At 37.3% G+C, this 23,792-nt stretch overlaps 1 protein-coding gene across 2 annotated transcripts in view; it reads left to right on the top strand.

The window, feature by feature from the left end:
- The window catches only part of ELL2 (elongation factor for RNA polymerase II 2), an 84,570-nt gene that overhangs the window by 20,179 nt on the left and 40,599 nt on the right, over window positions 1-23,792 (top strand). For both annotated transcript variants that reach the window (XR_008555846.1, XM_054715052.1), the window contains exon 2: window positions 932-979. Coding sequence is in view for 1 of the 2 variants with exons in the window: in XM_054715052.1 (XP_054571027.1) it covers window positions 932-979 (48 nt within the window). In the remaining variant the exon portion in view is untranslated. The remainder of the gene's footprint in view (window positions 1-931; window positions 980-23,792) is intronic.

Here is a 23,792-nt window from a genome sequence, read left to right on the forward strand (position 1 = left end):
ATAACTGTAGATATAGGATATCATGCCTGAGACTATGGTAGATATTTATAATTACAGCTTTTCTTAAAATATTAAAGCTATGAGAATTCATTATAAAACAAAATATTGTTGTAGAAATTATAGTATTCTCCTAGTGAGCATCTTGTGAGAAAATTGGTAACCTGTTTGACCCTTAATTAAAAACTGATCTCTGGTAAAATGTGAGAAAATAGAAACAATCATTCAATCTCAAATACTTTAATTTTATATTTTTTTAAATTTTTAAGTGTTTCTTTAATTTTATATTTCTAGTGTCCTATTAGGGTTTTGCAAAGTTCCTCCAATTATCTTTCCTATTACCACCTCTTTTAAAAACATATGAAGAGCCCTAGCCAGTTTGGCTGCATGGATAGAGCATTGGCCTGCAGACTGAAATGTTTCAGGTTCTATTCTGGTCAAGGGCACTTGCCCGGGGTTTCGGGCTTGATCCCCAGTAGGGAGCATGCAGAAGGCAGCCGATCAATGATCAATGATTCTTTCTCATCATTGATGTTTCTATTTCTCTCTCCCTCTCCCTTCCTCTCTGAAATCAATAAAAATGTATTTTAAAAAATATGAAGAAACTAAGCCAGATTATGATTTTTCTATGTACTAGTAAAATTGAATCTGTATACTAAGCATATTTTTACCAAATTGTATCAGTCATTTAAAAAAACCTGATCAACTATACTACCAAAAGATACCTTTGGTTGTATTATTCAGAGAAATGTCAGTAGTGTGCTTCTGTTCATCAAGGCTTCTTAATAAAATGACATGTAAACCTATGTACATAATGAAAAGGTATTTTCACAGACTATACCACTGACCAAATGCAGATTTAAAATTTAAACATTTAAATCTGTGTCACAGTAATCAAGTTTGACCTGTTTGTTTTTTATGTTTCTTTTAACAGAACTTAATTCCTTTTCGACCTTCAATTCAGTTCCAAGGGCTCCAAGGGGTGAGTACTCATTGATTTAGCAAAAAAATCTATTTTTCTCATACATTGTTTTACCTAAGTCTTAAAATTTGTTTTCACCTGTGCCTCTTAATGTACTGTCACTCATATTTTCTGAACTTTGTGACTAAATGTAAATTTCTGACACCTTTACAACACTTGAATTATCTTCTTCTTTTTAGTTAAAAAATAGTTAAGATATACTTATTGACAATAGATTTTTGCAAGTCATGGGTTATTGCATTTTTTAACTATTTTATTGCAGTATAACATATACAAAGTATTATGAGAATGTCTTATTTACCACAATTAAGTTATAAGGAGTTATTAATTTCAGGAAAATTCTGATTATGTGATATTGTTTTCATTAACTATTCTATTTCATTTCTTTGATTGTGCATACTAGGAAATTAAATATATAAATAGAAAATTGAGTTTTTCCAGTACACAGAATAAACAAAGGGTTCTATTTTATTGCACATTTAAAAACATAATAAATGATAACTCCTAATAAAATGCACCTATGAATTTTCTGTTCATAATAGATGATAGACTTTACAGTACTGTCAGTATTATTTATTACTATTAATATTTAATATTAAATAAATAGGCACAGTCATTCCTTCATCTAAATTAACATGCATTTCTGAATTTGTCTCTGTATAGGATAGTATGGAGAGTTGGAATATCTGTAAATAGAGTTTAGCCTATAGAGAAAAGGCAAGTTGGGAAGGCGGGGAGATTATATTTCTGCTTACTATAAATCTACATACTTATGACTTTCTATCATGTCACAAAATGCAAAATTCAATGTAAATAAATCCAATCTTTCTAAACTTTATAAATTTAAAACATTTCAAGAGTCAAGAGATTAATTATATCATTCAACACCAAGTAGGAGTACTTTTAAATTTTGTGTAATGCTGACTTGAAAGAGATGTTTGTGTGTAGATGTCAGAGCTTTACATGATAGCTTAATAAGAACATACTTTTTTTCTCCCAAGTTACCGAGTGATTGTAATTGGAACAAGGTTCTCCTGAATTTTGTTTTATAGCTTTTTAGGTAGTCTTTAGCGCATGCTGATTCTGGGTGTGTTTTTTTGTTTGTTGTTGTGTTGTTGTTTGTTGTTGTTGTTGTTTTAGTTGTTTACTTAAGGCTTCTTGAGTTTTCTGGAAATTTTTAATGGTATTAGTTATATCTGAAGAGATGTTCCAGAGGCAGGCCTGAGTCCATGAACGCTGGAGGGCTCCACAGAAACAGTAAAGGGTTATGTTGACACAAGAAACACCCAGACCTGTAAGAATTTTTATGCGTTTATTTGAGCCAAACTGAGGACAATTGCCAGGAAGCAAAATATCAATGGATTAAGAAAATGCTCCGAAAAAATGGCAGGTTTTTTGTTTTGTTTTGTTTTGTTTTGTGTGTTTTTTAGTGTGTGTTTATTAAACCTGGGAACAGTGAAGGGTTTAGGATAGAAGAAGCAACTGGTAAGAGCCTAAGTGGGGCTTCTTGGCTCACTGGGAAGTCAGAGGAAAGGGGGCCTTGGAGACAGGTTCAGTGGGTTAGCCCTGGACAAGCTGCCGCTGCCTTTTGCTCCCCTGATTGTAAGTCTCGTGGGTACCCTTAGAGTTTAGGAGATGCACACCTGGGAGGGAAGAAAGGCATGGGCATGCTCCCAGGAGGGAGAGCTCATCTAGTTTTAGCACTTATTGTATACATCGGAATCAAAGTGGGAGATGTAGATGGGTTACATGAAATTTGCTGGTGATTAGGGAGACTAGAGAAAACAAAGCAGGAAATCTCTGGGTTTGGATACAAAGTAAAAGGAATGGACATACACATCTTTTACATAGGTGGATGTAGGATAGTTAACAATTAACACAATAACAGTAACAGTGAGGGGCTCTGTAGTCTCCTGCTCTGGTGGGAAATAGTGCCCTACCAGTTGCCCTCAGGCTGTAGGAATCATTGCAAAGCAGGCAGTTTATATTTGAAACCTTGGACATCCTTTTCTGAATTCTGCCTACTTCCCCCAAGCTTTTCTGTCTCAGCTTCCCCAGTTTATCTGTGTAAGCCCCATTCTCTCTCCCCATTCCATCCTCACCTGAGTATAGTTCATGATAAAAGTACTTTGGATATAAATGACTGATAGGTTTAAATTTTAATAGGTGTTTTCATTTTAGCAGATAAGCTTTTTAACCCAAATGAATGGTTATTGGATTTCGTAGAGTAGAAGGTGGACGAGTGGAAGGGGAGGAATTTGCAGACTGACAACTGTGGGATATGTGGGCCATTCTTGCTTATTCTGAGTTCTGTCTCCTTGTCCCCTCCACCCCAACTGCTGTTCACTTTTTATTCTAACTGGGAACAAAATATATGGACTCAGCATTGTTTCAGAGCCTGCAGCTGCATTCCATCCACCCCTCCCCCCTTCTCTTTGCTTAGCTCTCACCAGCCTTTTGGGACTTAGTGGAAACAAAGAGTCATTAAGGGGGAGAGAGTGGGTTGGCACTGCCCACAGGGAATACACAGGGCCACAAGTGTGAGGGTCTCTGTACAGTGCTCCTCTGTTTGTCTAGAGAGGCATGATAATTTAACATTGCCTATGCTGATTGCTCCAGAAACTCTTGGATGTACACTTACAGTTTTCCTATGTGGAAAATGTTTAGGACTTTAAATGGAAGGTTTAAATTTAGGTTTCCCACAAAAGATACTTTTCCTTAATGAGAAATTTTAGTTCTCTTTTACTACAGCGTTTCAAAAACTTTGAAAATGTTTCTAGAAAGGATTTAGCAAATCTAACAAATTTAGTTTTTACATCAAACGTGATTGAAAATATACAACTATCATGATAATGTCATATGTAGGCATATTTGAAGCATAACTGAAGCATTGTTCAAATATCGTTTTAAAAGTGAACATTTACTGTTAAAAATATATCCTGATGCTGAGCACTGCATAGTTATATTGTGCCTTGTTACTAATATAGGATTTCCCCCCACTCAGTAGTGTCTTTAGAAGGTCAGAATTTGAGTTTTGGAAGGTTAGCTTTTAAGCATATTTACTTTTGTGCCTGAATATGTTCTCTTAGGTTGACATTTTCTTCTAAAAAAAAATGCAGAGTGTTAAAGTATAGCAATATACTGTTAAAGAGTAAAAATTCTGAGAATCATTGATTACCTGGATTTTTATAATCACAGCTGGGCAGCAACTTTTATAGCATAAAAAATGTAAATTGTATCTTTCACATTTCATCTCACCCCTTTCCTTTAACAGGGGTGAGGAACGTCGAGGTGGGGAAATCATTTGGTCTATCCCTGCCAAAGCATTAGGAGTGAGTTAATTAAATGTTTGACCAAATATAGCAGGTTACTTTTTAAGTTGATAATTTTGTATGGCCCTCGAATGATGTTATAAATATCCTTGGCAGAAAAAAGGTTCCCCACCCCTGCTCTAGAGGAAGAGGGTGCTCAGGAAATTGAATGGTCATTGAAGGCATTTTATGGATTCAGAAAGAGGAGGAAATATCTGTAGGAGCAGTTGATTGTGATTTCTAAACTCGTGATTATCAGGAGCTACATAAATCAGCCACAAAAGTCTTGTTGACTTCCCTGAAGAGTATGAGTCAACTAATTATCCTCACAGTTTTAATTCATACCTATGATGCTCACTAACTAAAGGTTTCCTAGGATTATACATCCTGTAGACCATTTCAATTAAACAGAAAAAGTATCTGGTAAGATTCACGTGGGCTACAGTATTGAGGTGTTCAGGTTACAACATTCAGAGGAAAATGCTACATCCTTATTGTCAGGTAAGCTTTATACACATCAGAATAGTTCTCTCTCTTATATTTTAACGGAAATATACTGAAATTGTGACAGGTGGAAATTTTCTCAAAAAGTGTCTCAGTGCAGTTTTAAGAACTAAACCCTGTATTTTTTTGTTTGTTGAACATTTCTTGACTAAAAGACACAGATATGGAGGCAGACCTGTAGCTGTACTGTAGGTCTCCACATCGCCAGGGGAAAGTTCTCCTCGCTATTACTGCAAAGTTTTAAAAGGAGAGGTACCAGAAGCAAATTAAGTCAGTGTTTTAAAGAAATAGCAGTTGTAACTGATGAAGTTATCTACTAACATAATTACTTTTCACAATAAACTGTCATCAGTGGATGTGCTAACAGTTGTATTGTTCTGCTTGTTTCTTATTTTAGGACACATTCTTTTAGCCCCTATAGTTCCACATACTCTGCTAAGTATTTAGTGTGCAAAGATACAGGGGTGGGTAAGACATGGGCTCCGCCCTTAGGGCACTCCTGACAAACATACAGACTAATACTCAGAAAAGAATAATAAGGTAGAGCATATCCAGAACCCTCCACTGGGTTCTGGATATAGAAATAGGGGACTGTCAGGAACGAGGCTTATGTGTATATTTCTGATTGGTATGAATCAGCATTTTAAACAAAGGTTTCAGTAGATGCAAAATACTATATCCTGGAGTAGGTATGTAAAATTCCAGAAGGCTTCTTAAAATCCATGTGCACACATACACAAAAAGGTAGATCTGTGGTATGTTTATAATTTAGACAAAACCTGAAATGGCAAGGTTTTTTGCAGAAAATAAAGGCCACATACTCTGGTGTGCGGCAGCCTTGCAGAGTGGACTTGCCTGCTGCCTCAGGGACTCAGGTGTGCCGGGAATGATTGCCACAGGGCAATGAGAAACAGTGTCAACTTTGTCATAGCAAATGGGATCCCAAACTCCTATACTAACTCAGTATTTGCTATGAGAATGTTGTTCCAAATTCTTTCAAATTTAAGCTTATTTCAGACTCAGCAATCCCAGAGGCTTTAAAAAACAGAATTTAGAAATTACTTGTAAGAAAAGGACTGAAAAATAGAAAATATTTTCTATAAGTACCATGTAGTGTCTCCTATAAAATATGGAGTCACGCACACTTTTCCAAGAATAAACAAGGAATAGCCAGCCAAACAAGTTTTAAATGTATGTCTTTCTAAAAGGCATAGTGACTTGAAGATTAATCAGCATTTAACTGTTAACTTTAAAGGCTTAAATAGTGCTATAAAATTCTTGAAGTAGAGTCATTGATGCTAAAGAACAGAGGTTGAATTTTTCTTCTCTCTCTTTTTTTTTTAACTTCCAAACTTAGCAAAGTGCTTCAAGTTTTGTTTTTTTAATTGTTTATTTTCCTTTGGCAGGCTGGGGAGAAGATTGGGTCTGAAAAAAAATAAATTACACAGTATTTGAAATTAGTAGGCAATTTCAGCCCACCTGCAAAGGCTTCCTGAACACTATCCTTCTCTAACCTACTTGATACCTGGGAAGCAAAGATAACTTTCCACTTGAAATAGCAACAGGGATAAAAATAAATCCCCAACACTGCCATTCGTTCTTAGATGATATGCCTGCACTCTGACTGCTTTCCCTGCTGACTTTGGTTTGGCTAGCCTACTAGTTTTGCCAACAGTTGTGTTTAGTCAGTCTGCTCAAAGGTTGTTGACTAACAGTTACCTTTATACACCCTGCTCTGAATGTAGTTAATACTAGAAGGATGCTAAAGTTATATCCTTTTGTAATGCTAGTTCTGTTTTATTTTTTTAATACTAACTGGCTGACGTGTAAATAACATTTTAATATTTGCATTGAATAATAACTCTTTAACCACATGTTAATTTACTAAGGTATTAATACAATAGAAAATTATCTAATTTGAAAGAGTTAACTTTGATATATATCAAAGGTTATATTATATAGTATATATTATAATTATATGTATAATATGTAATATAGCTATACTAATAAAAGGGTTATATGCTAATTAAGGTGGATGTCTTCCAGACATCCATCCGGACAAAGCCACAGCAGCTGTGAGGCCCAGGGCTCAGGCAGCCATGGATCAGGCAGCCGTGGCTCAGGCAGCCGTGAGCCCCGGCGGCTGCAAGGCCTAGAGCTCAGGCCTCACAGCCGCTGCAGCCAGCAGTGGCAGCAGCAGTGAGGTGATGGGAGCAGCACCTTCCCCTGATCAGCCTGGTCGCCTCCCACAGAGGGAGGTCAGACTGCAGCTTAGGCCCGCTCCCCACGGTAAGGCATCAGTAGGACATCCCCTGAGGGCTCCCGGACTGTGAGAGGGGACAGGGTGGGCTGAGGGACCCCCCACCCAGTGCACGAATTTTTCATGCACCAGGCCTCTAGTAAATGTATAATTATACATGTATATGTAGAATCTCATATTTGGCCAGGGGAATGGTCTGACATTCTGGAAACTCATATTACTTCAAACAATAATTAAATCATAGTTTGAAGTTATTGTAAATTGACCAACTTCTCTATTTTATGTTGCCATACTCCTCTGCCCTCTTCTTTCTGTATAAGAACTAGCCATAGGGTTTCTCAAGGAGAGTAGTGAGCTAAATTCACTGTCTATATCTTCACAACTCAGCCAAGTACCACTACAGGCACCAGTGGCATAAGGGGGACCTAGCCCACCTCCTGCCCTGGAAGAGTGCAGAATGGTGGAAGGTGGAAGGATAATTTTGTGTGTTTGTGGTACCTGGGGAAACTGTTTCAAAGTACTCATGGACCACAGCCTCACACAGGCTCCGTGTGGACTACAGCAGATCAAGCTTCCCAAAACATGATCAGGAACAGGAGTTGAAGGTGAAACCATCCTGCTCTGCCCTTCACCAAACTGTAGTCACTTTGGAAATCACCAACTAAAACTATTATTAAAATCTACATCTGCCACATATACCATAAATTACATTCTTAGCAGTGAGTTAAGCTTACTATCATTATTCAGTAAGCATTATGTATTCTCACTGTGTACCAGGCACCATGGTAGACAATGTATAGACAAAGGTAACTGGGACCCTGAAATACTAGCTCTTGTTTCTAATTGACATCACCTGTTTGTCAATAAAATCTGCCACGATGGCTTTGCTTTCTTGTTTCCCACCGAAAACTGAAACTTATGAAGTTGAGTCACCTATGATACAGACATTGTCACTTTAATATCACTAATTTAAGCTTGGAAAATAATCTTTTTATCATTCTACTAGAGGCCCGATGCACGAAGATTCCCCTGGCTACTGGCACCACCTTCTGCCTCTTGCCTTGTTGCGTCAATTTGCATATTCCATCCTTATTGGCTGTGGGTGCTGCCATCTTTTGTCATGGAGTTATGGTCAATTTGCATATTCCATCTTTATTAGATAGGATAACATCTATGGTTCTTACAGCTAACACACCCTTAAATTTAAACCATGAGCATTATTTAAATATCTTTTGACCTCTTACTATTTGTATGGTCCTATCCTAAGCACACAAGATGAGCTTATAAGAGCTTTCTTAAAAGGGAATCAAAATTTAAAGCAGGAAAAACAATTTAGCATAATATGTCCAAACCCAAGATCTTATTTCAAACAATATTTAACCCACACGCATACACACAAAATACTATATGCTATTGATTTCAAGGTGTGTTTTATTTTTAACATTGAATGTCTTTGGAATTGGAATGCTTCTCATTATCAGTGGCATCTTAGTATTGTGTCATAGTTTGTAAGCATTTTATACAGTGGTGCATAAAATCATGAATTGTTTTAAAATTGCTGGCATCTTAGATTTAATTAACTATAGTCATGCAGTGGAAGTAGAGTTCCTATGTTCTGCAATAAGAGTGTATCTAAATAGAGTATCTTCAATAGTTTTATTTCCTGACCTCCCCTACCCCCAACCCTCTTGACTAGCTTTCTTCTTAGCTCAATATGTTAAATAATCTGGACAATTTATAGGGAAGGTATATTTTTATAACCATTCTTGAATTGTGATGTAAACTGTAAGGAACAAAACTATAGAATTAAAATGTTCTCAAATTTGTGTTTTTGACTAAAAACCTTAACTTATAAAAGTTACTTGTTTTGAAAACAAGTTTAGAAGAAAAAGGTTATTGACTTAAAGACTTGAAAAGCCCACAGTCTTGCTTTGAGGCTAATGAATTTGCCCTTACTAGGCTAAGAATTTTCAAATCTCTCTAGTCTTATGATTAGTACCATATTTAGCATAAATGCATAATTATCCTATTCTATTATTTTGTATATAGATTCCAATTATTTTTCTTTCTTTAAAAAAATTTTTTTTATTGATTTCCAAGAGGAAGGGAGAGGGAGAGATAGAAACATCAAGGATAAGAGAGAATCATTGATCAGCTGCCTCCTGCATGCCCCCTACTGGGGATCAAGCTCACAACCTGACATGTGCCCTTGACTGGAATCAAACTTGGGACCCTTCAGTCCACAGGCTAATGCTCTATCCACTGAGGCGGACCAGCTAGGGCTCAATTATTTTTCAATAATTACAGCTAAAATTTATTAAATACTAGAAGCCCGGTGCACAAATTCATGCACAGTGGGGTTTCCGTGAGTCATGTGGTTAGATTTGCAATTTAACCTGCTTATTCAGTAGCTACTTTGACTTAATTATTCTTTATATATGGGAAGGAAGGAAAAGGAGGAGTTAAGGATGGCTCCATATATATATATATATATATATATATGACGAGCATTTGGTTAGATAGTGAGGCCATTATTCAAGATCTGAAATAGATGAAAGAACAGATTAAGGCAGGAGACATGGGGTGTGTTTGGTTTGGGACGTGCTGTACAGGTGTTCAGATAATACACCACACCTCATTTTATCAAGATAGAACTGTCCAGAAGGCATGGGGATTTAGAACAAAAAAGGTTTTCAAGAAGCAACCCCAAAAGGACATTTAATAGGATTTAATTATACTTGGAGGCCCAGTAATGAGAAGAAAAAAAGGTATATTTACAGATGGAATAAAATCATAGTTAAGGGTGTTGTTGTTTTCAACTGTCAAGAATACTGGCTTATTTGTGAACACTCTTAGGAATGTTGATACTTTAAATTACTGACACTTAGGGAATTTCCAGCTTCTGGAAATTTGTTCACACTAATTAAGAACAATGGCAAGCTAATAGAGATAAACTGTGATATATTGATGCAGTGGAAAAGTACACAATAGTGAAAGACAGTGATTTACTAGTAGACTTTAAATTTTAGAGTATACAACATGGCAGTGAAAGCCCTAAGTGGTCAGAAGACTACATTTGGTATGACACCATTTTTTTAAATATATATTTTTATTGATTTCAGAGAGGAAGAGAGAGGGAGAGAGAGATAGAAACATCAATGATGAGAGAGAATCATTGATCAGCTGTCACCTGCTCACCCCACAAGCCCACAACTGGGGCATGTGCCCTGACTGAGAATTGAACCGTGACCTCTTGGTTCACAGGTCGACGCTCAACCATTGAGCCACACTGGCTGGGCTGGTGTGACACCATTTTTATAAAGTTCAATAAGAGGCAAAAATCAAACAATATGTTGTATATGTATATGCACATGTGATAAAATTATTAAAAATAAAGGATGATAATCACAAAAGGTAGAAAAGTTATTACCTCTTGTAGAGAAAGGCAGGCAGAAAGGCCGGGAGAAGAGCAGATGGGTAGATATATTATTGCTAACTAGTGACCCGGTGCACGAAATTCATGCACAGGAGGGGGAATGTTCCCTCAGCCCAGCCTGCACCCTCTCCAATCGGGGACTCCTTGGGGGATGTCTGACCACAATCTGGGACCACTGGCTCCTAACTGCTCACCTGCCTGCCTGCCTGATCGCCCCTAAATGCCCTCCCCTGCTGGCCTGATCTTGCCCCAATGGCCCTCCCCTGCTGGCCTGATCTCACCCCCAACTGTCTCTGCCTGCCTGATCACCCCTAACTGCCCTCCCTTGCCAGCCTGATCCCACCCCCAACTGCCCTCCCCTGCCAGCCTGATCTCACCCCCAATGGCCCTCCCTTGTTGGCCTGATGTCGCCCTTAACTGCCCTTCTCTGCCAGCCTGATTTCACCCCAACTGCCCTCCCCTGCTGGCCTGATTTCACCCCAACTGCCCTCCCCTGCCAGCCTGGTTGCCCCCAACTGCCCTCCCCTGCCGGCCTGATTGCCCCTAATGGCCTCTGCCTTGGCCCCCACCACCATGGCTTTGTCCAGAAGGAAGTCAGACGTCTGGAAGATGGCTGGTTGACCTGGGTCTAATTAGCATATTACCCTTTTGGTAGTATAGATTATATAGGATAGGATTGCTTAAATGGGGGAGGGGGGCGAGCCTTTTTCATCAGGAGGAGATGCTCTTGGCAGATAAAAATACATAATCCCTGTATCTGGACTGATAGCCAGCCATATGCACTATACTGCCAAACTGGTCATTGAAAAATTGAACCGCTTTCTTACACCTTACACCAAACAGCTGTTGCCCTTAAAACCCCTCTCAGGCCCCACCTTAGGTTCTGCCTTCACAGTTCACCCAGATTACGTTCTGATTGGTCGGTTTCTATGCCAGTCAGCGACAAAAGTTCCACCTCCTAGGCAGCCATTGGCTCCTCGCACTTCACCCAGATTTGGTTCTGATTGGTCAGTTTCTATGCCAGTCAGCGTCTCCGGGCCTATCAACAGACCTGATCAGAGAGGTGGAGCTTATCAACAGCACCAGCGGAGGCCTGAGAGAGAGGCGTGGCTGCTGGCCAGGCCCTGAGAGAAAGAGAGAGGCAAGGGCTGATCAACAGCTGCCACGGAGGCTACAGATCAGACCCTGCTTCTATCTCCAGGCTTCTCTTTGGGCCTGATCTGCAGCCCCCTTGGCAGTCAGTGCTGGGTCACGGCACCCGCAGCAGCAGGCAGTCAGTACTGGGTCGTCACGGCAACCCAGCACTGACTTCCAGTCAGTTGAGCCTTCAGTCATTTTGGATGTTATGGACCCTGGGTTTTTATATGTTAGAATGTTCTGTTTCTTAAGTTGGGAGGTGAGTTCACAGGTGCTCATTATGTCATCAATCTCCTTAACTATCAAGCTATATTTGTTTTGTAGAAACAAATATTACATAAACTAGTTTGTTTTCATTATGATTAACTTTAAATATAATTTGTCATCTTCATGGATTAAATGAGGGGAAAAATTATTTCAATAGATGCCAAAAAGGCATTTGATAAAAAATTGGTATTAAATCTGGATTAAAACTTTAGGTAAGTAACAGAAAGAATAATTCTTCCTTAACATGATGAAAAATATCTTTGTCAAACTAATAGTTGGTTACCATACTTAGAGATAAGACAATATAAATAGTCTTATTAATGTTAGCAATAAAATACAAATGCCCACTATCATCTCTATAGTTTAACATTGTTCTGAGGATGATCAGTAATGTCATGGAAAGGAAATGAAATAAAAGCTATGGATAATAGATAAGTGGGAGCAAATTTGCCAGTATCTGCAGATAACCCAAGTAACCAGGTTAAAAACTTACAAGATTTTCTTCAGTAAGGTGGTCAGTTCAGAAATAACTGTTTGAAAAAAACTAGCAGCCTAATAGTGGGAGGGTAGAATGAAGAGAAGTCTCTTTTTAAAATGGGAGGAATATCAGAATGTTTGTAAATTGATGAGAATGATTTTGTATATATATATGTATTTAAATAAATATATTTTTATTTACTTCAGAGAGGAAGGAAGAGGAAGAGAGAGATAGAAACTTCAATGATGAGAAAGTATCATTAACTGGCTGCCTCCTGCATGCCCCCTACTGGGATCAAGCCTGCAACCCAGGCATGTGCCCTGACCAGGAATCAAACCATGACCTCCTGGTTCATAGGTCAATGCTCAACCACCGAGCCACACCAATTGGGCTAAATTATATACTTATATTCATTCCACATAAAAAGATATGATATTTATCTTTCTCTGTCTGATTTATTTCACTCAGTATAATGTCCTTGAGGTCCATTCATGATGTATGTGTACACACACACACATATACACACACATCACAATTCCTTTATCTACTCATTTACTAAAAGACACTTAGGTTGTTTTCATATCTTGGCTATTGTAAAAAATTCTGCAATCAATGTAGGGGTGCAGGTTCTTTTTGAATTAGTGTTTTCATTTCCTTTGGATAAATATCCAGAAGTGGAATTACTGGATCATATGTTAGTTCTATTTTTAATTTTTTTGAGGAACCTCCATCCTATTTTCTATAGAATGGGAATGTTTTATATAGTGGCTGCACCAATTTATTTTCTAACCAACAGTACACAAGAGTTCCCTTTTCTCCACATCCTCGTCAAAACATGTTATTTCTTATCTTTTTTGTAATAGCCATTTATTTAACAGGTGTGAAAGTGACATCTCATTGTGGTGTTGATTTTGATTTCCCTGATGATTTATAATGTAGAGCATCTTTTCATGTACCTATTGGCCATCTGTATATCTTTGGGAAAATGTCTATTCAGATCCCATGACCATTTTAAAATTAGATTGTTTGGTCTTTTGCTATAGCATTGTATGAGTTCTTTATATATCTTGGATATTAACCCATTATCAGATTCATGATTTGCAAATATTTTCTCACATTCAATAGGTTGCCTATTCATTTTGATGATGGTTTCCTTTTCTGTGAAGAAGATTTTTAGTTTGATGTAGTCCCACTTGCTTTTGCTTTTGGTATTAGATTTTAAAAATTACCAAGACCTATGTCAAGGAGCTTATCATTTATATTTTCTTCAAGGAATTTTATTGTTTTAGTTTTTCCATTCAAGTGTTTAATCCATTGAGTTCATTTTTATGTTTGGTATAAAATAGTGGTCCAGTTACATTCTTTTACATGTTACTCTCCAATCTTTCCATTATTTATTGAAGAGACTATCCTTTTCCCACTGTATCTTCTTGGCTCTTTTGTCATAAATTAATTGACCATATATTCATGAGTTTGTTTCTGTGCTCTCTATTCTGTTCCATTGACCTATGTATCTGTTTTATGCCAGTAACATGCTCTTTTAGTTATAGCTAGTATGTGATACAGTTTGCAACCAGGGAGCATGATGACTCCAGATTTGATTTTTTTTCTTTTGAATTGCTTTAGCTATTTGTTGTTGTTTTTTAATATTCCATACAAATTTTAGTATTTGCTTAATTTCTGTGGAAAATGCCATTGGAATTTTGATAGAGATACATTGAATCTGTATTGCTTTCAGTAGTATGTGCATTTTGACAATATTAATTCTTCCAGTCCTTGAGCATGGAATATCTTTTTATTTATTTGTGTCTTCTTCAATTTATTTCCTTAATTTCCTTTTCCTTAATGTCTTCTTCAATCAAAGACATAGAGTGGCTGAATGAATTAAAAACCAAGACCAATATGTATGCTGCCTACAGGAAACTCAGGTCAGATATAAGAACACACAGAGACTGAAAGTAAATGGATAGAAAAAGATATTCCATGCAAATGGAACCAAAAGAAAGCTGGAATAGCTATACTTAGAGAACACAGACTTTAAAACAAAGACTATAATTAAGAGACAAAGAAGAACATTATGTAATAACAAAGGGACGAATCCAATATGAAGATATAACATCCTATATAATAAAAGCCTAATGTGCTAAGTGTCCGGTCATCTGGTCGTCTGTTCAACCAATCAAAGCGTAATATGCTAATGATATGCTAAGTTCGCTCAACCGCTCACTATGACGTGCACTGACCACTGTGGGGCAGACAGTCGAACAGTTACTATGATACGCACTGACCACAAGGGGCAGACAGTTGACCAGTCACTATGATGTGCACTGACTACCAGGGGCCAGACGCTCCGACCAGTAGATGAACTTGCTGCTTGGGTCTGGCCAATTGGGACTGAGTGAGATGGTTCGGACATGCCCTGGAGCCTTCCCATGGTCCCTCCCCGGCTGGCCAAACTCCTGTGTCCCTCCTCGGCCCCAATCATGCACCAGTGGGGTCCCTTAGCCTTGCCTGCACTCTCTTGCAATCTGGGACGCTTCGGGGGATGTCAGAGAGTCAGTTTTGGCCTGATCCTGCAGGCCAGGCCAAGGGACACCCCCCCCCCCCCATGCACAAATTGGTGCACTGGGCCTCTAATTTGTAAATATTTACCCAACATAGGAACACCTAATATTAAAATAGATAAGGGAGCAATAGACAGCAATATAATAATAGTAAGGGGTCTTTAATATCCCATTTACATCAATGGATAGATCATCCATATGGAATTCAATTAAGAAACAGCAGCCTTAAAGAACACATTACCAGGGGTCCTCAAACTTTTTAAACAGGGGACCAGTTCACTGTCCCTCAGACCGTTAGAGGGCCGGACTATAGTTTAAAAAAAACTATGAACAAATTCCTATGCACACTGCACATATCTTATTTTGAAGTAAAAAAACAAAATGGCAAAAACACTTGCATGTGGCCCGCGGGCCGTAGTTTGAGGACGCCTGCATTTGACCAAGTTTACTTAACAGATGTTTACAGAACATTCAATCTCAAAGCAACAGAATACACATTCTTTTCAAGTGTACATGGAACATTTTCCAAAATAGATCACATGTTAGGCCACAAATAAGTCCTAATAAATTTAAGAAGATTGAAATCATGCAAAGCATCTTTTCCAATCATGATGGTATGAAACTAGAAATTAATTCATGGGGGGAAAAAAGGAAAATTCACTAATATGTGGAGGTTAAACAACATGCTACTGAACAACTAATTGGTCAAAGAAGGAATTAAAAGAGAAAAAAAATACCTGGAGACTAATGAAAATGTAAATACAACATAACAAAATTTATGTGATACAGTGGTTCTAAGAGGGAAGTTAATAGCGATAAATGCCTACCTCAAGAAACAAAAAAAATGTTTCTCATAAACAACCTAATTTTACACCTGAAGGAACTAAACAAACAAATAAAATCCCAAAATTAGTGGAAGAAAATAACAAAGCTTAGAGCAGAAATAAATGCAATAGAGACTAAAAAGATAATAGAAAAGATCAATGAAACTAAGAACTGGTATTTGAAATGATAAACAAGACAGACAAACCATTAGCTAGACTCACCAAGAAAAAAAAGAGAGAAGACTCAAATCAGAAATGAAATACACGTTACATTCAATATCACAGAAATACTAAAGATCATAAGAGACTACTGTGAACAACTGTATATTAACAAATTGGATAAGCTAGAAGAAAGGAATAAATTCCTAGAAATATACAACCTACCAAGATTGAATCAGTAACCAAAAACCTCCTGACAAACAAAAGTTCATAACCAGATGGCTTCACTGGTGAATTCTACCAAACATCCAATGAAGAATTAATACCAGTCTTTCTCATACTCTCCCCCAAAATACAAACTCATTTTGAGGCCAACATTACCTTGATACTAAAACTAGACAAGTAAGCCACAAGAAAAGAAAATTATAGGCCAATGTCCCTGATGAATAAAGATGCAAAAGTCTTCAACAAAATATTAGCAAACTGAATTCAACAATACAGTAGAAGGATCAAATATCATGATCAAGTGGAATTTATTCCAGGGAAGCAAGATGATTTTTAACATCTGCAAATTAGTCAGTGTGATATACCAGATTAACAAAATGAAGGATAAAAATCATATGATCATCTCAATAGATGCAGAAAAAGCATTTGACAAAATTCAACATCTATTTGTGATTTTAAAAAAAACTCTCAATAAGACATAGAGGGAATGTTCCTCAACATAATAAAGGCTATGTATATGCCAATCCACAGTTGACATCACACTTACAGTGAAAAGCTGAAAGCCTTTTCTCCAAGATCAGGAGCAAGACAAGGAGGCCCATTCTCACCACTTTTATTCAACATAGTTTTGGAAATCCTAGCCAGAACAATTGGCAAGAAAAAGAAATAAAAGACATCTAAATTGGAAAGAAAGAATTAAAACTGTCACTATTTGAAGATGACATGATATATACAGAAAACCCTAAAGATTCCATAAAAAAAAAAAACACACAAAAACTGTTAGAATTAATAAATGAATTCAGTAAAGTTGCAGGATACAAAGTCAATATACAAAAATCTGTTGTGTTTCTATACACTAATAGAAATTAAAAAATAATTCCATTTACAGTTGTATCAAAAATAATAAAATGCCTAGGAAATAAATTTAACCAAGGAGCTGTAAGGCCTGTATACCAAATGCTGTATACAAAATGTCATAGATGGTGATTTACAATACATATATCTATATTTACTATATATCTATATATTTCCTAATTGTTCTAATTACATAAAAGAAATTTTTTGAGATGTCAAGTTTAAATATGTCAAGAGTCCAGGAGAAAGCCTTAATGAAAATTCAAGGTTTAAAAACAAGGTTGACAAGGAAAATGGAAAAGGTAGGTCTTGAGAAGTTATCTATAGCTAGACACCAGCTAAATATTTTGCTAGTCAACTACTTGATAGAGTTGCTTTGTCATCTATCAGTGGAGAAAGAAAATGTTCTCCCCATCTGTGTTCTTTCTCCCAAGTAGAAGGGAAGTACAGGCAGGAGTGCTGGTATTATCAATGGCTTGGAAGAAGAAGCTACTTTCCTTTCTGAGTTAACAGTTGACATTTTGGAGCAGGAGTATTGTGAAGTCCCCTGAGATGGGTCAGATCTAGAAAGGTCAGATTGTAGGAATGAAAAGTAGTAGTCAGTTGGAATTTTAAAAGATAAGGTTTTTAAGGACCTTCGGGTAATAAAACTCAGAATGCAGTGGCGAGCTGATTGAGAATTAAGTTTGGGCCAACAATATTAGTTGAATTGATACCTAAAGCAGCCATAGTAAAAGGGCAGTCTTTTATGATACTTAGAGGATTTAATAATCAGTTATACAGGGGATATCTTATTTTAGAGTGAGAATATAAGGCATAGCCACATTGATTTATATATTAATATTCTATTAATACTAAGAAATTCTTTCTAATGACTAATCTGAATGCCTTTTAGTTTTCTCTTAATCTAATTGTTCTGGTAATTCATTAAAGTCAGTCTTTACAGATTAAGAAGGAGGGAAGATACTTGAGAGTGTTCCATTTCCACTAAACAATAAAGATGTTGCTGACATTTCCACAGATGTTTGAGAGTTTTGTATTTGACTAAAGAAAAACCTCCTACTAGGGATGTTTGTTGTTTGTTTTTGCTTTTTGTTTTTTAAGGAAGATAGTGTTCTGTTCCTTCTTCAGAGAACTTGAATAAGAATTATGAGTCAGGATTAATTTTGGATAGTCTTCTAGTATTTCACAATTTCTGAGTTTGTAAAAGTAATTTTTTCAAAAACATTTAAGGTGATTAAGTCATAAAGAGTAAATGTCATGTGAAAACTTAAATTCTAAGTATTTTTAAAGCAGAATTTATTGTTTTTCTGATAGAAAAACAAATGAATGCACACTTGAGAATTATAAAAGTACATATGAGGATAAAGATGAATAATAAATGTCTCTAACAGTGAAAAACATTTAGTGTTGGATTTCTTCTAGTTTTTAGGTTTTTTTTCACATTCACACATCCCTTTTAAAAAACTGCAGTGTACTTACTGCTTTTTTATATCCTGGTTTTTTCATTTAACATATGTCATGAGAATTTTCCTGACATTAAATAGTAAAAATTACTTTTAAATAGCTACCTAACATTTTATTTTATAGCTGCACTAGTATTTCTTTAGCCATTACCTATTACTTAATAGTTTCTATATAACAGTAAGAGTATGATGAACAAACAAAATCTTTACTTCCATTTCTAATTGTATCTTCAGGCTAGATTCCTAGATGTCGCATTACTAGGTCAGAAGGTATGAATGCTTTTAAAGTTATTTATAACTGTCTCCCAGTTGCCCACCCCACTGCCACCTCCACCTCAACCCCAGAAAGCTGCTGCTGCTATTTTCACCGCTGTTTTAAGTGCCTGTCAGGAAGTGTTTCCCCTGGCCAATATTGAATACCTGTTTTTTAAATTTCAAAAGTAATTATTTGATAATGTTTAAAAACTAATAGTATGATTTAATTGAAACTATCTGGCATGGGTAACATGAAGTATCATCAAATGTGTTGTCCTCATCTGATATTGTTAGGAGTGGTTTTGAGTTTTTAATTTCTTTCTTTGTTTCTCCCATTATAGTGGGGAGAAGTTTTTATTAATTCATGGACTTTCTTTGAAATAGTTACTCTATTTCTCTAAGTTTTTAAAATAGTTACTCTATTTCTCTAACTTTTTACATATTTTGCTGTTTTGTCATTCTATTTCTCTTTACATTGTTTATGGTCCTAATAATTTAATGCTTTTGAATTTCCACCCTTACCTTTAAATACCTTTCTTTCTTTTCCTTTAATTTTTTATTTGCTTGATTTTAGAGAGAGAGGAAGGGAGAGAGAGAGAAGAGAAACATCGATCTATTGTTCCACTTATTTATGCATTCATTGGTTGATTCTTGTATATGCCCTGACCAGGGATCGAACCCATAATTCTGGAGTATCAGGACACACACTAACCAATTGAGCTATCTGGCCAGGGCTGCCTGTCTTTCTTAACAGAACATCACAAACTTCTTATGAACCCATCTTTTTTATGGGGCAATGAAGTGATTTATTGGCAAGTGGATAAAATGTTTTGCTACCTCATATAGTTACGTTGTTCTAGAGCAGTGGTTCTCAACCTTTCTAATGCCGCGACCCTTTAATACAGTTCCTCATGTTGTGGTGACCCCCAACCATAAAATTATTTTCGTTGCTACTTCATAACTGTAATTTTGCTACTGTTATGAATCGTAATGTAAATATCTGTGTTTTCCGATGGTCTTAGGCGACCCTGCTAGAGGTTCTCAACCTGTGGGTCACGACCCACAGGTTGAGAACCTCTAGCTGGGTCGCCTAAGACCATCGGAAAACACAGATATTTACATTACGATTCATAACAGTAGCAAAATTAGTTATGAAGTAGCAACGAAAATAATTTTATGGTTGGGGGTCACCACAACATGAGGAACTGTATTAAAGGGTCGCGGCATTAGAAAGGTTGAGAACCACTGTTCTAGAGGAACATTGGTGTGTATGAATCTGCCTTCTAACAGAATTAAATAATTAAAAGATAATCAAGCAAATGCTTTACAATATGAATTATCCTAATACAGTAATTACCTTAGCTGTCTAAATGTAAACCATTGTCCTTTGTCAACATATTTCTTTCTCTATTTGAAGACATATCTTTGATGGGTTTACCAACAGCTTAAGCATACTATTCTTAAAAATGAATATTTTTAGTTCTGTATTTATTACAGTCATAAAGCAATTGATCTAAGAGACTTGACAGGCCCTCTTTTTTACATCAGAAGGACCAATTCTCTTAGAAATCAGAACTGCTGGGGTTTTTTTCCCTTTTCAGTTACCTAACCGTAACCCTAATACTGTATGTCCATCAATATTTGCTTTATAGTTGCTCCTATGTTGGGTGCATAAATGTTTACAAGAGTTATGTCCTCTTATCATTATGAAATGTCATTTTTTTCCTTATAGTTTTTGTTTTAAAGTCTAGTTTTGTCTGATATAAGTATTGTTACCCAGCTTTTTTTTTCCTACTCCTTTAATTTTAGTCAGTGTGTGTTATTTGATCTGATTTGTGTCTCTTATAGACAACACGAGAGTCCTGGGTAGGGTCCCTAGGCCTGGCCAGTGATCAGGTCCGATCTGTGGGGCAACTGGTGGGGTGACCGGTGGGGCGATCGGGGAGCCACCACTGGCACCCACCTTGGCCTACCTGGCACTGCCTATTTGCTGACCCCGCCCCTCACCGCTGCCAGTTGCCTCCCTCTTTGGCGCGACCAGCGGGGCGATCAGGGGGCCCCCCCACTGGCACCTGCCTTGGCTGGCCTGGCACCTGCGGGCTGGGGGCAGCTCCTGCATTGAGCATCTACCCCCTGATGGTCAGTGCACATCATAGCAACCAGATGTTCCACAGGTCGTTCCACCAGTCGGTCAATTTGCATATTAGGTTTTTATTATACTAGTGGCCCGGTGCACGAAATTCATGCACTTTAGAGGGGAATTAATTAGAGGAAATATTTTAATATTGCTATTTGCCCTTTCTCTATAATAGAAGTGTCAAGCCAGCTCCACCCCCATTGGGCGACACCAAGCCCTGGCTGGCCCCAACCCATCAAGCCCCACGAGGCGGGGAACGCAGCCTCACATCCCGGCACTGAGGCGGGGGCGCGCAGCATTAGGTCCCCCTGCCCCGGTGCCAGGGTGGGAGGCGTGGCCTCAGGGGGACCCCCGGCCTCGCCCCACAGAGCCAGAGGCACCAGGACCCACCACCAGGTCTCCACGCACATGCAGCCTCCTGGTGATGGACTGTGATGGCGTGAGGGCATCACGGTGTGAGGGTATGATGACCATTTGCATATTAGCTCTTTATTATATAGGATATATATGGGTCTTGTTTTCTTATCCATTCAGCTATTCTATATATATTTTATTGGGCATTTAATCCTTTTACATTTAAAGTGTTTATTGTTAAATATGTAGTTATTGTCATTTTATTATTTATATTTATGTTCCTTTGTTTCCCTTTTTCCTAAAGAAGTCCCTGTAACATTTCTTGTAGTATTGGTTTGGTGGTGATGAACTCCTTTAGCTTTTTCTGTCTGGGTCAGAACTGCAGTTTTTGTCTGGGTTGGAACTGTGTGTATCAATAGCTTTATACATGTAAAATCAGAAATAGTTTTACTTCTTTTATAGTCTTGAAGGATATTGGCACGTGAAAACTGACTAGAATTACATTTTATGAAATGAATCTTACCTAGGGAACATATTTCCAGGATAGATGTTTTGAAAGAGATTTATAAAATATAAAATACTGTAGGCTTTGACACGAGCAAAGAAACACAACCCTTAAAATACTGTTTGCATTTATGAATATTGAATGCTGTAGTCACAAAGTTGTGTTTCCCATGAGAATCCTTAATTCTATTTTCTTTGTTTCTTTGTTGTACTGTAGCTAGTATCTGGGGCTCTCTGGGGCTCTGAAGGCAGTGTTTTCTTTTTCTGGATAGGGCTCAGGGGAAGCAGTGTTTACTACCCTTTTAGAGTAGCAGCAGGCACCTGCAATTTTTCAGCCTTCCATAAACACCTGTTGTGATTTATTCATTCTTGTATCTTTTCTTTCTGAGTTTAGAACAATTAGAAATATTTCTAGTCTTCTGGTTTGTTTGCCCAGATAGCTTCTTCTGGCTTCTGTTTAAGCTAATCCTTAAGTTATGACCTTGAAGGTTTCCAGCCCCTTACTTTTGTAAATACCAAGGATTCAGAATAAGTGTTGTCAACTTTTGATTATCCATAAGGCACTTATTACCAGTCCTTTACTACTTGAAAGTTACTTTAAAAATCAAAAGCATCATTATGTTAAGGAAGGCATGTGTGTGCTTGAATCAAACAGGCTGAAATCAGAGTGTGAGCTCCCTAATACTGTCTTTACATCATCAGAGCAAAAAATTTTGGACACATACTATGTGCTAGATATTTTGCCAAGTACCTTAGATGGGTTATCTTTTTTCTTACCTATTCTTTTATTACTAAGCTATAATTGACATATAACATTACCTTAGTTTCAGGTATACAACATAATGATTTGATATTTGTATATATTACAAGTGATCACCGCAATAAGTCTAACATTTATCACCACACAGGATTAGTTCTGATTCAATCAGAGAATGGTGGTGAGATAGGTTTATCTTTTTAAACTTCACAACCATACAAGGTAATATCAATACAACCACATTGTACTGATGAGGAAACAGGATTAGAGAGGTTAAGTTACAGGTAACGAAGATAGGAGACTCTGGAGTCAGACTTGGAAACTGGGCAATTTGCTGCAGAGCTCATGACCTAGCACACTGGTTGTAGTCTATTTGCACTTCCCCCTTTCATGTGTGTGTAAAAGAGTTCTTACTTTTTTCTTCTCATAACATTGAGGGAAACCCACCTTTGAACTGGAAATACAAGCTGATCCAATAATAAAGAAAACATTTTTAAAAGCAAAGAGAACAAGGCAGTAGGACACCGTTTCCTATCTTTGGAATCTTTCAAGTATTTGGCACTAATTAGCATAAAAAAGGCAAAGAAGAGTTCATATTTTGTAAACAATCTGTCATGTTCATCATTTAAGATGTGACTAAAATTTAATTAATACAGTTATATCCCCTGGCTATGGTACATCTTATTGCTATTTCTTTTTCCTTAGTGTAGAGCCGTCATTTTGTGTCTTTGGTCCCGAGCCTGGAGATTTTGTGATGTTATCATTGAGGTTGCCTTAGCATTCCCAGTCACTCACTATTCCTTTCCTCACCCAGAGCAGCTCTGACTCTGTTTGAAATATGTGGTTGGTTTCCCCATAAGATTTTGGTTTTTTAATATATTTTATTGATTTCAGAGAGGAAGGGAGAGAGAGATAGAAACATCAATGATGGGAGAGAATCATTGATTGGCTGCTTCCTGCACGACCCATACTGGGGATCGAGCTGGCAACCTCGGCATGTGCCCTTGACTGGAATAAACCTGGGACCCTTCGGTCCGCAGGCTGACGCTCTATCCACTGAGCCAAACCAGCTAGGGCATCCCCATAAGATTTTTTAAAAATGTTATTCTATAGCTTTTAAAAAGGTTTGGCTATTATTGATGTTGAAAATGGAGAATTAAGAGTTAAATATACTTCCAAGTCTGTATAGAAATAGTCTTCAGACTTAAATATTATTTATGTTACTAAATTTACAAGTTTTCGTGTTAACGTTGATTGAGTTAGGGTGAAACCATGTGTATTGCAAAATCTAGGGCCTGGGTCTCTTTCAGCAACTTAATC

The sequence above is a fragment of the Eptesicus fuscus genome, chromosome 4 (genome assembly GCF_027574615.1).
Source record: "Eptesicus fuscus isolate TK198812 chromosome 4, DD_ASM_mEF_20220401, whole genome shotgun sequence".
Classification (NCBI taxonomy): Eukaryota; Metazoa; Chordata; class Mammalia; order Chiroptera; family Vespertilionidae; genus Eptesicus; species Eptesicus fuscus.